The 14,710-nt window shown below is 39.6% G+C and overlaps 1 protein-coding gene across 5 annotated transcripts; it reads left to right on the top strand.

The window, feature by feature from the left end:
* Positions 1 to 2,660: 2,660 nt before the first annotated feature.
* Positions 2,661 to 14,259, top strand: prtfdc1b (phosphoribosyl transferase domain containing 1b). Of its 5 annotated transcripts, none has more exons than XM_046852305.1 (9): positions 2,661 to 2,823; positions 6,103 to 6,209; positions 6,350 to 6,533; positions 6,938 to 7,003; positions 7,911 to 7,928; positions 8,142 to 8,224; positions 8,405 to 8,451; positions 8,870 to 8,946; positions 13,922 to 14,259. In XM_046852305.1, the coding sequence occupies exons 1-9, from the start codon at positions 2,779 to 2,781 to the stop codon at positions 14,039 to 14,041; spliced, it is 747 nt and encodes a 248-aa protein (XP_046708261.1). In that variant the 5' UTR covers positions 2,661 to 2,778; the 3' UTR covers positions 14,042 to 14,259. The 5 variants fall into 5 exon arrangements, 3 of the variants coding, with proteins under 3 accessions (XP_046708261.1, XP_046708260.1, XP_046708262.1); XM_046852304.1 differs by lacking the exon at positions 13,922 to 14,259 and adding an exon at positions 9,374 to 9,590; XM_046852306.1 differs by lacking the exon at positions 13,922 to 14,259 and adding an exon at positions 9,161 to 9,590.
* The last annotated feature ends 451 nt before the right edge of the window (positions 14,260 to 14,710 follow it).

Raw genomic sequence — 14,710 nt, 5'->3', positions numbered from 1 at the left:
CCAGTGTTCCCAGTTCTTATTATTTAAGATAGACCATCTTCAAGAAAGTCTTTCTATATTCAAAAGATGGGTTGAAGGACAAGCAAAAATATTACTCTAATTCCCTGGGTGACTAGACCATGGCTTTAACCGCAGAGCTATGAAGTCTGCAAAGCACAATTATCACATGATGTTCCATGATATAAGAACATGTGTTGATCTTCAATAAGTGGACAGGCTACAGAATCTTCTGGAGCATCACACTCAGTTCATTCCTGTTTTGCTATCTTATGCACCGGACAGGCCATGCCTTCAAGATGCAAACCACAAGCACCACAAAGCCCTCATTGTTTGTTCTTTAATAAAGAGAAAGAATAATAAATCTCTCTGATCTAAGACCAGATCCTCAGTCTGCTACACCATTTTCCATTCCTGCTCGCTCATAAATATTTCAGTCACAACCTGAGCTTTATCAGCAAAACTTTAAAGCTGAAGCAGAGCAACATGCTCCCTCACATCACACTAGCATGACCCCATTTCCTCGCTCCAGACCTTACATCACCATCACAGTGCCAGGAAGTCAGCAGCATCAGACTCTGATCCCAGATCAGCTCAGGAATAAATGTACATCTGGAAGGTTTGAACAGGATAAAAAGGGATTTTGTTTTGTTTGGTTTCATCAAACCTCAGGGAGCTGAAAGTATCTGAAAATGGAGTCTGGGCTTTTCTTTCTGAAAGCTCTAAAAAAAACAGACAAGCTTTCAGATTCGAGTATAAAAAGCTTTTCGGTGGAAGGAAGCCTGTGGGCAAGAATTCCATTTTACACTAATGTATGTTGTTTAAGCGGAGCTCATCTGGACCCTGAGCTCCTCCTGTCCATTATCTTTGTATTTTCCCGACTGTCTGTTCGTTTCAGAGTGTTGAAGGTTCATAGTCCTGGTTTCCATCATTGCCTGCTAACTATATTACATATTACGTGTTCCCTGTTTCCTGCCTTGGTTCCAATTTTCCACGGTTTTTGTCGTTTGGAATTTTCCCCAGGTTTCCCAATGTTCTTCTCTGGTTCTTCAGTGGTTCTTTAAAGCTTTATTGAGTGCTACACCAGACCTCCTCACCTTTTCACCTAGATCAGCACCTGGCTTTACTAACACCCTTGTGGCTGAATAAATCTCCCTGAATCTAAATCTAGTGAAACATCTTCCCAGAAGACTGGAGGCTATCACAAGAGCAAATAAAAATAGAGACTAAATGTGGAATGAGATGTTCAAAAAGCACATAATGTTAGTCAGGAGTCCACAAACCTTGTATATGACTAGTCTGTGTGTGTGTGTGTGTGTGTGTGTGTGTGTGTGTGTGTGTGTGTGCGTGTGTGTGCGTGTGTGTGTGTGTGCACCTGTTTTCCGATTCCAGTCCATTAGGTCTCTCCTAATCTGTGTTCCTCAAACCCAACTGTACTGAATCATGTGGAATTTAAGTCTTAAAAAAGAACACTGCATACAATCTAGGGTTAAGTGTGGAGGCTCAAGAGAGCTCTCTCTCTCTCTCTCTCTCTCTCTCTCTCTCTCTTTCTCACACACACACACACACACTTGCTAAGTGCTTCATAAGCAACCTGCTAAACTTCGTTAATTAAACCCTGACGTTAATGTGTGTTTAAATGTAACCCATTAGTGTGTGTGTGTGTGTGTGTGTGTGTGTGTGTGTGTGTGTGTGTGTGAGCAGGACGGAGGTGTTTTCCAGCACACTGTTAGCTCTGTGAAGCGTTAACACTCTGCAGGGCTAAATATAGCTGTGTGTTCCTCTGGATCAGCTCGAGGAGCATTTATTCCTTCATTCTTTTATTCTAATCTTTTTTTTTTCATTCTCATTTCTCCTGTTGTGTTTTATTCATTCTATTTCATGCTGTTTATTTTATTCCACTCCATTACTGCTTCATATCATAGAACTGTATTTATTATTACATTATTCTAATCCATAATATTATTTATTTTACTTGATTGTAATTTTTCTTCCTAATTATATTTTAATTCTCCTAATAGTTTTTATTATTATTACATTTTATTTTCTCATATTGATTTTATTCTATTCTGTTCTACTTTATTGTTTATGCTTTTATTATTTTGTTTTACAATATTATATTGCATTTTTATTATTATGAATATATTAATTCACTTTGTTACTCACATATTTATTAATTTATTTAGTATTTCTGTGTCACTTAAGTTTAATTTATGTTTTGTCAGTGGGTATTTTTATCACTTTTTTTTTTTTTTTTTTACGTCATATTTTATTAGAATTGATTTTTTTTTTTTTGCTCTCTTTGCATTTGTGATTTTTTTTATGTTTTATTTTATTTCACTTTATTATGCTGTATTTTATTTAAGTTGGCTCTGCTCTACACAATGTGTTTATTTTTAGTGCATTTAAATTGTTTTTTTTACATTTATTATTAAGTTAATAAATGAAACAAAGCATTTTACTAAAAACTCTAAGAACCTTCTTTGTAAGATGAAACTCTTCTGTACAGTTCTACATAGAACCTTAAAGGAAGTTCTGCTCCTGTAGGGCTCTAGATCTAACCGGTGTGGGATTTTTCAGGGTGAATGTTAGAAAATGGTTCTTGGGAGGTTTTATTTGAAGAGCTCATGGTTCTTGTGTTGTGTATTGTGGTTGGTGTGCGTTTGCGCATGCGCGGAGCGGTTTGAATGTTGGCAGCAGTAAAAAGGAGCTTTGTTGAGCTGAGTGTGTTGTGTTGTGTTGTGTTGTGTTGTGTTGTGTAAAAGCTGAAGATCCTGCAGCATGGCACAACTGAGTTTGGACACAAAGACCCACAGAGGCATCGTGGTAACTAAACATTTCCCTGAAATATTTCCGCTTTTTTTCCTTTTCTTGTTGTAGAGGAAAAAGTGAAACCAAAGTTTGGGAAAGTTTTTGGTGAAGTTGCGCAACACCGCCGTCTTTACTGTCGCATTTCATCACTTCATTTCCGCTTTCTTAAATACATGCCTGGTTTAATTACATTAATTAACCTTTTATTCATTTATTTCAGCATCAAACGGAAATGAAGCTGATGAATAAATTCGAGATTTCAGACCTGAGAATAATCAACTCTGTAGAGAAAACGGGTTTTGTTTATTATATTAGTTATAGTTATTATATATTATAATATATATATTATTAAGTCTCAGGCTGTAAGTGTTAAAGCTGCTTATCTGAATTCCTTTTTCCGTCATGACGTCATCGGGCATGAAGTTGATGTTTTGCCTCCAATGTGTACCAAATGAAGCCACCGTGACGTCACACACCAACTATATATACTAATCTTTCATCATTTATTTTATCTCCAATTTCTCCTCCTCCTAAAGGAGTAAAACCAAATTTGAAAATTGAAAACATTCCCATCATAATAACAAGATCTGCATTAACCCTGAATTACGTTCCCAGATTTAGTGACGTCATTCACTCTGATTGGTCACATGACTAGTTTATTATATTTTATAGCTACACAGATAACATTAGCGATAACACTAACGATCTCAAAACAATAATTTGTACACGCATTGCTGCTATAAACTTTTCAACGTAGAGAAGCGATCATATACGCCGATCCTGTCATGGGCGGCCATGTTGGATTGAGGTCACTCTGTAAACTGGAATGGCGAGTAGAGTTATCGTTGTGTTTTATTGACAGTCAGCAGGAAATTGAATGACTGTTCATTTCTAGCTAACACTAACCTGCCAGCTAGCTCCTAGCAAACCAGAGCTACAGTTCATACAGAGAGGAGAGCTAGCTTTCCGATCCATTTTCCCATCAAGCCACTACCAAAAATTAATTCTGGGGTTTTCTAGCAAACACTAACTAGCTGCTTATTTATTTGACACGCTTGTGTTGGGGAACACTTATGGTTTATGTAACTAATTGAACAATCAGTGTGAATTTTGATTCAAAATGACAAGCATGCTAATTTTCAAACAATTCTAGCTAAAACTACAGGGAGTGCAGAATTATTAGGCAAGTTGTATTTTTGAGGATTAATTTTATTTGAGGATTTAATTTGAACAACAACCATGTTCTCAATGAACACAAAAAACTCATTAATATCAAAGCTGAATATTTTTGGAAGTAGTTTTTAGTTTTAGCTATTTTAGGGGGATATCTGTGTGTGCAGGTGACTATTACTGTGCATAATTATTAGGCAACAACAAAAACAAATTCATACCCATTTCAATTATTTATTTTACCAGTGAAACCAATATAACATCTCAACATTCACAAATATACATTTCTGACATTCAAAACCAAACAAAAACAAATCAGTGACCAATATAGCCACCTTTCTTTGCAAGGACACTCAAAAGCCTGCCATCCATGGATTCTGTCAGTGTTTTGATCTGTTCACCATCAACATTGCGTGCAGCAGCAACCACAGCCTCCCAGACACTGTTCAGAGAGGTGTACTGTTTTCCTCCTTGTAAATCGCACATTTGATGATGGACCACAGGTTCTCAATGGGGTTCAGATCAGGTGAACAAGGAGGCCATATCATTAGATTTTCTTCTTTTATACCCTTTCTTGCCAGCCACGCTGTGGAGTACTTGGACGTGTGTGATGGAGCATTGTCCTGCATGAAAATCATGTTTTCTTGAAGGATGCAGACTTCTTCCTGTACCACTGCTTGAAGAAGGTGTCTTCCAGAAACTGGCAGTAGGACTGGGAGTTCAGCTTGACTCCATCCTCAACCCGAAAAGGCCCCACAAGCTCATCTTTGATGATACCAGCCCAAACCAGTACTCCACCTCCACCTTGCTGGCGCCTGAGTCGGACTGGAGCTCTCTGCCCTTTACCAATCCAGCCACGGGCCCATCCATCTGGCCCATCAAGACTCACTCATTTCATCAGTCCATAAAACCTTAGAAAAATCAGTCTTGAGATATTTCTTGGCCCAGTCTTGACGCTTTCAGCTTGTGTGTCTTGTTCAGTGGTGGTCGACTTTCTGCCTTTCTTACCTTGGCCATGTCTCTGAGTATTGCACACCTTGTGCTTTTGGGCACCCAGTGATGTTGCAGCTCTGAAATATGGCCAAACTGGTGGCAAGTGGCATCTTGGCAGCTGCACGCTTGACTTTTCTCAGTTCACGGGCAGTTATTTTGCGCCTTGGTTTTTCCACACGCTTCTTGCGACCCTGTTGACTATTTTGAATGAAACGCTTGATTGTTCGATGATCACGCTCAGAAGCTTGGCTATTTTAAGACTGCTGCATCCTCTGCAATATATCTCACTATTTTTGACTTTTCTGAGCCTGTCAAGTCCTTCTTTTGACCCATTTTGCCAAAGGAAAGGAAGTTGCCTAATAATTATGCACACCTGATATAGGGTGTTGATGTCATTAGACCACACCCCTTCTCATTACAGAGATGCACATCACCTAATATGCTTAATTGGTAGTAGGCTTTCCAGCCTATACAGCTTGGAGTAAGACAACATGCATAACGAGGATGATGTGGTCAAAATACTCATTTGCCTAATAATTCTGCACTCCCTGTATATTCCTGCTAGCTATTTATGCCAGCGAACCAAAGGGGATACAGGCTGTATATTTAATGTACCCCCAGTTAGCTTACTCAACAATTATAAACATGCTAGTTGCTTTGAAGAAATCTCAAGTAGCATTGTTAGTTATTGGGAACATTTTCGCGAAACTTTGTGAAATGTGTGGTGTAAATTGTCATTATTAAATTGGGGCCTGAAAATTTTCTTAATTTTCTTAAAATTTGTAAAATGTGAAACGACGCCCATTTCTGGTGAGCACGCCCCCTGTATTCCAGCGCAGGTAATAATCTGTTTTCCCTTTATGTTTGTAATCCTGTGCTCATGAGTAGGTTATAACACACACATCTAAACAGCGCCACCTGCAGGAGAATTATGGTGTTACTCCATTCTGTATTTCAGGTGGAACTCCTCATGGCTGGCTTTCAGGATGCAGTGAAGTCCAGATATGAGATGTGGGTGGGGGGGTGGGGCTCAATGTTAATGAAAGAATTCAGAACAATCCCATGTTTCTGTGATGAACATAACCTCAGAAAGTTCTCTATGTGACCAACATTAACATCTGTCATCAACAGATCCCAGATGACTGGCCGGGGTACTGTCTGGACCTGTTCACCTACCCGAAGCACTACAGTGGGGATCTGGACTGCGTCTACATTCCACACGGAGTCATCATGGACCGGTAATGAGATATCCTTCACTGTTTTTGATGTTTTTATCCGTTTATCGTTACATTTGTGAACATCTCCTAGTTTGTGAGGCGGGATTGATTTAAACCCGTGATATGGTAGTCAGTGCGCTATTGTCTGTGTCTTTTGGCAGGACGGAGCGCCTGGCGCGTGACATCATGGACGATCTGGGTGACCACGACATCGTGGTGCTGTGCGTTCTGAAGGGGGGCCATCAGTTCTGCGCCGACCTGGTGGAACGCATCCAGGTGCTGAACCGCAACTCCAAAAGGTCTTTACTCATGACCGTCGATTTCATACGACTCAAGAGCTACATGGTAATCACACTCGCATCAGACACACCTGTTATATACCTTTGTGGGAAGCAACTCTATTAAGCTTGTCCCATTTAGGGGTGGGGCTTATTTCTGGGCAAACAGGAAGTTTGAATAAGGCAACAAAACAAAGAAATTGCTTTGTAATATATAATTTTTCGATCATATATATTTACAGTGGTCAGAAACCAGTTTTGAACTTTACAGACGCCTTCTTTGAAATTAGCGCTGTAATGCGTTTATCGACCAACAGAGGGAGACAGAGCACAGATAATCTTCCTGTAGGCGTCCTGTATGGCGTTATTGAGTTTTGATGATCATGAAAGTAGTTCTATTTTGAAAATGTATGACCCGTGTGTTTGTGTGTGTGTGTGTGTGTGTGTGTGTGTGTGTGTGTCCTGATCCAGAACGATCAGTCAATGCCGGACCTCCAGATGATCGGCGCTGAGAGTCTGTCTGTCCTCGCTGGGAAGGTAAAGACTCGATTAAATCTGCTTTATTATATGTCGTTTAGTCATTTCCTCAAAGTCACATGACCAACAAAAGTTCCTTTTTCTTTTCCTTTCGCCCATGACATGTTTTTGTCTTCTCATCATATCGTTTACTGACCAATGACTCTCTTCTTCTCTCACCTATTACGCTGCAGAAATTTGCTGAAGATGAACATCATGTATGTTTTATCCATTTTTGGTTACATTTAATGCTGTCAGCACCGTGATCACACCTTAATTTCATAAAAGAAAAAAAAAAACGTGTTATTTTTTTAAGCGTTGACACTGGAGACTCCTTCCATGGAACTAACAAAAAACCATCACGTCAACAAGTGTCTCTCTGTGAAATTGTTGCTATGGAAACGGTTACGTATCCGAACAAAGGTTTTGATATAAACGTGTCAGAGTTTCTGGTCTGGGAAATGAAGCAACACATTTGGACCAATCAGAACGCAGAACTCTAATGAGTAATGCAGTAGGAAGCGGTGAGGTCAATTCTCCAACCGGGAACTGCATGATGAAGGGTTGCCACATCTCACCTTATCTTACCGTGTGTGTGTGTGTGTGTGTGTGTGTGTGTGTGTGTGTGTGTGTGTGTGAGAGAGAGAGACTCCTGGGCTTTGAGAACTTCTCACACCAGTGTGTGGAGGTGTAAGCCAGCATGTGCGGAATCTCAGAGTGTGTATCTGTAACGGAGTGTGTGTCATCTTTCGGTTTATACACATGTTGGACCCACGTGGAGAGTAAAGGTGCATCATAATGTACCCAAAGATTAATTAGATCCTTGCGTGTGTGTGTGTGTGTGTGTGTGTGTGTGTTAGTATTATGTTCTTACATAAAAAGTTGTTTATTGATTGTGTGTTTTCTCTCTCCACACCTTCCTCTGCAGAACATCCTGATCGTGGAGGTGAGACTAAATCGTGTGTGTGTGTGTGTGTGTGTGTGTGTGTGTGTGTGTGTGTGTGTGTGTGTGTGTGTGTATGTGTGTGTGTGTGTTTTTATTGTGTCTTTTGAATATTTCAGAGTCCATTGACGTCATGAATATACATCACTGTTGAGTCACTCTTAATTCTGTGAGTGTGTGTGTGTGTGTGTGTGTGTGTGTGTGTGTGTCTCTCAGGCTATAGTGGACACAGGAAAGACTCTACACACACTGCTGAGTCACATCCAAACATTTAAACCCAAACTGATCAAAGTGGCAAGGTGTGTGTGTGTGTGTGTGTGTGTGTGTGTGTGTGTGTGTGTGTGTGAGAAAACATTTCTGTGTCTGTCTTTGTATAAGAATATAATGATCTCTCACACACACACACACACACACACACACACACACACACACACACCCTTACAGTATAGTAATTAGTGCTTATTGTGTCCTGATTGCAGTTTGTTGGTAAAGAGGGTCCCTAATCAGTCCGTCTGTCTTCCTGACTGTAAGTATTGGTCTCTGTCTCTTCCTGCTCTACCTGTCTCTCTTTACCTGTCTCTCTCTTTACCTGTGTCTCTCTTTACCCGTCTCTCTCTCTTTACCCGTCTCTCTCTCTTTACCCGTGTCTCTCTTTACCTGTCTCTCTCTTTACCTGTCTCTCTTTACCTGTCTCTCTCTTTACCCGTGTCTCTCTTTACCCGTCTCTCTCTCTTTACCCGTGTCTCTCTCTTTACCCGTGTCTCTCTCTTTACCTGTCTCTCTCTTTACCCGTGTCTCTCTTTACCTGTCTCTCTCTTTACCTGTTTGTCTTTATACCTGTCTTTCTCTACTTGTCTTTGTCTAATTAAAAGTATTATAATGTTAATCTCTCTCTCTCTCTCTCTCTCTCTCTCTCTCTCTCTCTCTCTCTCTCTCTGCTCCAGATGTTGGGTTTGAGATCCCAAACCTCTTTGTAGTCGGCTACGCTTTAGACTATAATGAATATTTCAGAGATCTAAATGTAAGTATCTGCTGAGTAGTGTGTGTGTGTGTGTGTGTGTGTGTGTGTGTGTGTAACAGATAGAGGGAAAGATTTACAGAATTTTCATGTCGTTTTTTTAATCATTCTCTCGCTCTCTCTGTCTGTGTTTCTCTTTCTTCATTCTCTTTACTATCTATCACTTTTTTTTTTAATTGTCATTCACTTCTCTCTCTCTCTCTCTCTCTCTCTGCAGCACATTTGTGTGATGAGTAAAGATGGGAAACAGAAGTACAGACTCTGAAGCTTTGTGTGTGTGTGTGTGTGTGTGTGTGTGTGTGTGTGTGTGCGTGTGTGTGTGTGTGTGTGTGTGTGTGTTACGTCCTCACTAACTTCATTTACTCCAAAGTCGCTATAAATTGTGATGTTGAATGTAAACGTTTAGGCTCCTCCCACTTTCCTCCACCAGATTTCAGGCTCACGTGCAGCTGAAGATGTCAAATGTCGTAGATTTCACCTTCATCTCAACTTGATCTCACCTTCATCTCACCTTCATCTCATTCCGTTACATTGTAAATTTTTTATTCGTACACTGTGTTTAAATAAATGATAAAACCAACGTTAAATTTATCACATTTTCCTTCTGACAAATAAAAGAGAAACTGAAGGGAGGTTCAGGAACACGACCTCTGTGCGTCACGGCTCGGTCAAACACGGCTGTGTACACAGAGCTCTCTGTGTGTGTGTGTGTGTGTGTGTGTGTGTGTGTGTGTGTGTGTTTTATGTAACCTCACGTTCCCTGGTGTTTTGTTTTGGCTCAGGTGAAAGTCTGCAGTTAAATCATGTCTCAGCAGTGTGATTACAGGGTCATGTTCAAGCTGTAGGCCACGCCCGCTTTACTCTATGAATGACATATAAACAGGCCACACCTCCTACACCGAGAGACGAACAAACAGGCCATGCCTTCTACATTGACACTGACAGATGGGTAGAGAGGCCACACCCCCTACACTAAGACTAACAGATGGGTAGAGAGGCCACACCCCCTACACTAGGACAGGCCACACCTCCTACACTAAGACTAACAGATGGGTAGAGAGGCCACACCCCCTACACTAGGAGAGGCCACACCCCCTACAGTGAGTTTAACAGATGTGTAGAGAGGCCACACCCCTACACTAGGACAGGCCACACCTCCTACACTAAGACTAACAGATGGGTAGAGAGGCCACACCCCCTACTCTAGGACAGGCCACACCCCCTACACTGAGACTGACAGATGGACTGTAATGCTGCTTCTGGATTATCAGTTTTTGTAAAAAAGTGTGTAGGTTTCTGAAAAGGTTCCAAACCTTCCAAAGATTGTTGGGGGACAATGTTTCTCACAAACATCATTCCGTTCAGAACAAATTCCCAAATCTCTTGAATGAGTTCCTGAATGCTGAAATGGTTCTTGGGTCCATGGACATATTTTGCTTCCTGATAAGGTTCTGGAAAAAAATATCCTTCACACCTAGAATCCAGGGAGTAATAATGTTCTAAAGATGCTGTTGGGAGGGTTCTGGGTTTTAAAAATGACTCCTATAAGGGGGTTCCTGGATTTTTAGGGGGAAAAACTTGAAAAAGCATTTCAGGATCAGAGAGATTGCGGAGTTCCGGAACATTTATTGGTTCATAAAGGGTTCTTATTAGCTCATCTTGGGTTTTTTTTTTCTTAATAAAAACTGACCTGTGTGAGATTCTGGAGGTTTCCTGAGTCTGGATTTTACTGTAGGGTATCTTTGATCAGGAACCCACGTCTGCAGCGTTCCAGCCTGACGTGTAATTACAGACGTGTGGGGAAAAACCACAACCGTACGCGTAACCGTTGTTGGATTTCCAAACCACACAAAAAGATTTTTTTTTTGCTTCTCAGATTTAAAAAAACGACATCCTGGATTGTGGGATTTATTTTTTTTCCGGTTTGGTGCCCTCGTGCTTCACGTGACCCCGCGGTAAAAGCGATTGAGTGATGCAGTGTTGTACACGATAGAGCTGAAGAGTGTGTGTTACAGAGGCCTATTCATACACACCTGACACATGACTCCACTCTGTTCTAACAGAAGAATGACCGAGATCCCTGTGTGTGTGTGTGTGTGTGTGTGTGTGTGTGTGTGTGTGTGTGTGTGTGTGTTGGGGGGTGATTTTCACGTTGCCAGATTGGGTCATTTACATACAAATTTAAACATTCAGGGAAATTAAATGAACAGGGTCAATATTACATCCCATAATAATGATACCATGGTTACAAGTTGAGATTATCGTCGGTAACGAAGGTGGAAAAAACAACCTGCCAATTTCGACGTTAATGCAAAAATTTCTCAACAATTTTCCTGATCGATTGGAATTTTATCTTGTTATAATATTAGTAGTTAGCCTAGCTAACCCGAGCATGGCTAACACTTAGCTAGCAAATGATCGGAAAAGTATTCGGAAAATAAAGGGAATAAAGCGGATTTACACCTTCCACCCCGGTGTTGATTATTTTCCCATAACGTCATGTCCCGGGTGTGTTTTATTTCCTTTACACCATGACTGCATTTTTTTTTATTACGATGTATTATTATTTTGTTATTATAATGTGTTTTCTTATTGTTAGAAAACGTTGTTAATGTGAGAAAATATAAATGAAACATCGTTTTTACGGAGAAAAAAAAAAACATGATTAAATGTCCTTTATTGATTAATTAAAACATTGTTATTATGAGAAAAAAAATCTTTATTACAGGAAAACTAACTAGAGTTATTACAAGACAAAGAAAACATTGTCTATACGAGAGAAAAAACGTTGTTATGAGAAAAAAGAAAACGTTGTTATGGAAACTTTTTGCGTTTGTTGCACTTTTGCGAGATTTTCTCGTAACTCCGAGTGGTATTTGGTAGCTGTGGTGCAGAGTGAAGTTTTGAGCGCTGATGATGATGATGATGATGATGAAAAGGTTTGTAGGTTTTTCCAAATGGACTGTGTCCCTGCTGCAGCGAGACGAAATTCTCAGCCGCTAAATCCCACTGAACAGGTGGCTGCTGTGGAATGAAAGGAACATTTGTCCAGCTCCAGACACTCAGCAGAAATCCGCCTTTTCAGGTCTGCACCATGAGGGTCGGCCTCCTAAAGCTGCGTTTGCTTTGAAGGTTCCTTAAGTTCCTTGAAACCTATCTGGACGTCTCCTGGAATGTTCTAAAATGTGTCTGGCTTCTTCAAAACAAAAAGTTGTTCTCTGATTCTGGGTTCTTGTACCTGTATCACAATGGTTCTTGGGTTTCTTGCAAAGTGTGTTAGTCTCATAAAAAAAACTTGTGGCTTTCTGATAAAGATCCAGGGTTGCTGAAAGAAGTTCTGAATGGGTTCCTTTTCCCCTGCAGTTCAGAAACTCTTTTAGAAGTTCTTTTCAGGAATCCCCAGACTTTTTACAGGAAATGTATTGTTTTATTTTGTTTTGTTTTTTTCAAAGATGCAGAAACTAGAACCTTTTTTTCAGAACTCTGGAACCCTTGGGGTACATTTTTAAGAGCACAAAGCAACACTTGAATTTCTTACTTTTCCCTGAATCTGTCCTAAAAGAACAGTTCTCCTCCTCCACAGCAACCCACTGACATTCACATGGGCGCAGGAACCTTTTTTTCAGTAGAAATTTATTAGGAACTCTGCAGGGAACTTTATCTTAACAACCAGGAACTGCCAGAGAAATCTGAACCTTTTTGGAAACAATTTTGAGGAACCGTGTATTAATTTTTTTTTTTTTCCCCGTTTAAAAAAATCTAGAAATTTTAAGAATCCTTGAACCTTTTTCAGGACCTTTTCTTCAAACTGTAGAATTCAGAAATTCCAAAGAGAGACCCGAGTTGGTGTATATTTAGCCGTGATAACATTGACATGGTTTACATGCTAGCCCAGTCTCTTAGCCCATGATACATGCGAGTAAAGGAACTTGGTGACAGATGAGCAGCTCTATCCGGCAGAGGAAAGATGAACGTTGTGGGAACACACACACATTCCAGAGCCTCTCCCAGCCGCATGCCGACCCCACTTTGAACCGCTAGCGCCATGTGACTCGGCTAATCTAACCAAACAGCTGCTGTATTTCTGCAGAGATGTGGAGTAGTCTGAGGTGCAGCGAGATGTTAACATACACGCTAGTAACAAGCTAGCTAATGGCAAACTAGCTTCTTAGTATTTTTTCCAGTGTGTAAAGTGCTCCAGATTTTTAACTGAATCTTCTGGATAGCGATTTCTTTATATTTTGCCTCAGCATTTGTTTCTCAGTGTCTTTCTCAGCATCGCCATTAGTATATCACGACGTTTCTAATCGATCGGTGAATGTTTGAAAAAAAATTAACGTCTCGTTCTGACTGCCCTGACACGTGAAACATTCAGATGATTAGATCATTTAAACATAAATATCATTTTACAATCAATACACACTCACACACGGGCTACCAGCAGGTATAATTATAAGTTTATCCCTGATGAGCAGGCCAGTGGTGATGATGATAAGGGAAAAACCTCCTGAAACTTCATGAGGAAGGAACCTTGAAAGGAACCAGACTCAGTGGAGAACCCATCATCACACTCAACATCATTACAGTTCCATCATGGTTGAAATGATCAAAGTGTTCACTGTTGCAGACTTGAATGTAAAACTGTTCATGGTGACTGTAGTTCTGAGCCACTGTTTATGTTAAATACAGTCCAAATCCATCTTTGTGGTTCTTCTGTTTAACCTCCACAGCAGAGATGCCCAAACTAAGTCCAGGAACCCAAATTGGCTTGTGGTGATCTTTTGTTTTTCAATAAATTGGATTATTTCTAATTGTATTATAAGTTACACTGAACTAGAATTTTGAAAAATAATCATCTTTTATATACATTTTTTTAATATTATAAAATCATAAGTGAGAGAACCCTTTTTGTATAAGGTAACATTTATTTTCAGGCCGTTTCCCTCATCAGTCAAGTATGTTTTTTGGCCTTTTGTAGAAAAAATGTTGGGCTTCTCTGCGCCAAAGGAACTTCATAGATCTTCATTCTGTTAATGTGAAGAACTTCCTCAGCCTCATCATCCCATTCCACTCAACGTTTCTTCTGTTCTTGAGTTGAGTACTTCTACAACCTCTTCATGGTGTTAAGGGTTTGCGACACTCCTCCTACTTAGAAGATTCTTATCATGGTGGGACTCTGGAACACCTCCCACAACATTTACCATCCTGTCCAACCAAATATTTTCTTTAGCCTTCAGTGATAGACCTCTACAAGCTCCTGCTGATATGCCAAACTTACCGGCTCATTTCTGACTAAAATTTGTGTGAAAAATGCTTTAAAAAAAAAAAAGAAAAAATGTTACATCATTTAAATATTTTGTCAAATAAAATTGTAAAATAAATGTGGAGTACAACACGAATGCAGGTGTATTTACCTCATTATAAACAATGTCAGGTTTGTGAAAGATAAATGGTTATTTTAAATTTGAGAGCTTTAACAGAAATGGAAAAATAAAAACAAATAACAACAAACAATAAAAACAATCACTTTAAAATACAATGTTTGGAAATACGAACAGAAATAAGCGATAATGATTTCAATATATAGGTATATAATATGTACTTTTAAATACATATAGTTTGAATATTTAAAGTTTAAATCCAATTCTAGTAAAGGAAAACATTTAGGGCGTGGTTTAAGATTAAATAATAACAATAATAATAATAATATAATAATAATAATAGTGGTAATAATAATAATAGTGTTAATAACAGTGGTAAAAATATT

The sequence above is a fragment of the Silurus meridionalis genome, chromosome 6 (genome assembly GCF_014805685.1).
Source record: "Silurus meridionalis isolate SWU-2019-XX chromosome 6, ASM1480568v1, whole genome shotgun sequence".
In the NCBI taxonomy this organism is placed as follows: domain Eukaryota; kingdom Metazoa; phylum Chordata; class Actinopteri; order Siluriformes; family Siluridae; genus Silurus; species Silurus meridionalis.
The sequence above is the reverse complement of the archived record's forward strand: the minus strand, read 5'-3'. Positions and strand labels throughout refer to the sequence as shown.

What these genes read in the sequence shown, in the direction of transcription:
- prtfdc1b (XM_046852304.1), top strand. Translation starts at nt 2,779, where the DNA reads ATGGCACAACTGAGTTTGGACACAAAGACCCACAGAGGCATCGTG. An exon ending in CACGGAGTCATCATGGACCG is followed by an intron (nt 6,210 to 6,349) that starts GTAATGAGATAT and finishes GTCTTTTGGCAG; the next exon opens with GACGGAGCGCCTGGCGCGTG. An exon ending in TACGACTCAAGAGCTACATG is followed by an intron (nt 6,534 to 6,937) that starts GTAATCACACTC and finishes GTCCTGATCCAG; the next exon opens with AACGATCAGTCAATGCCGGA.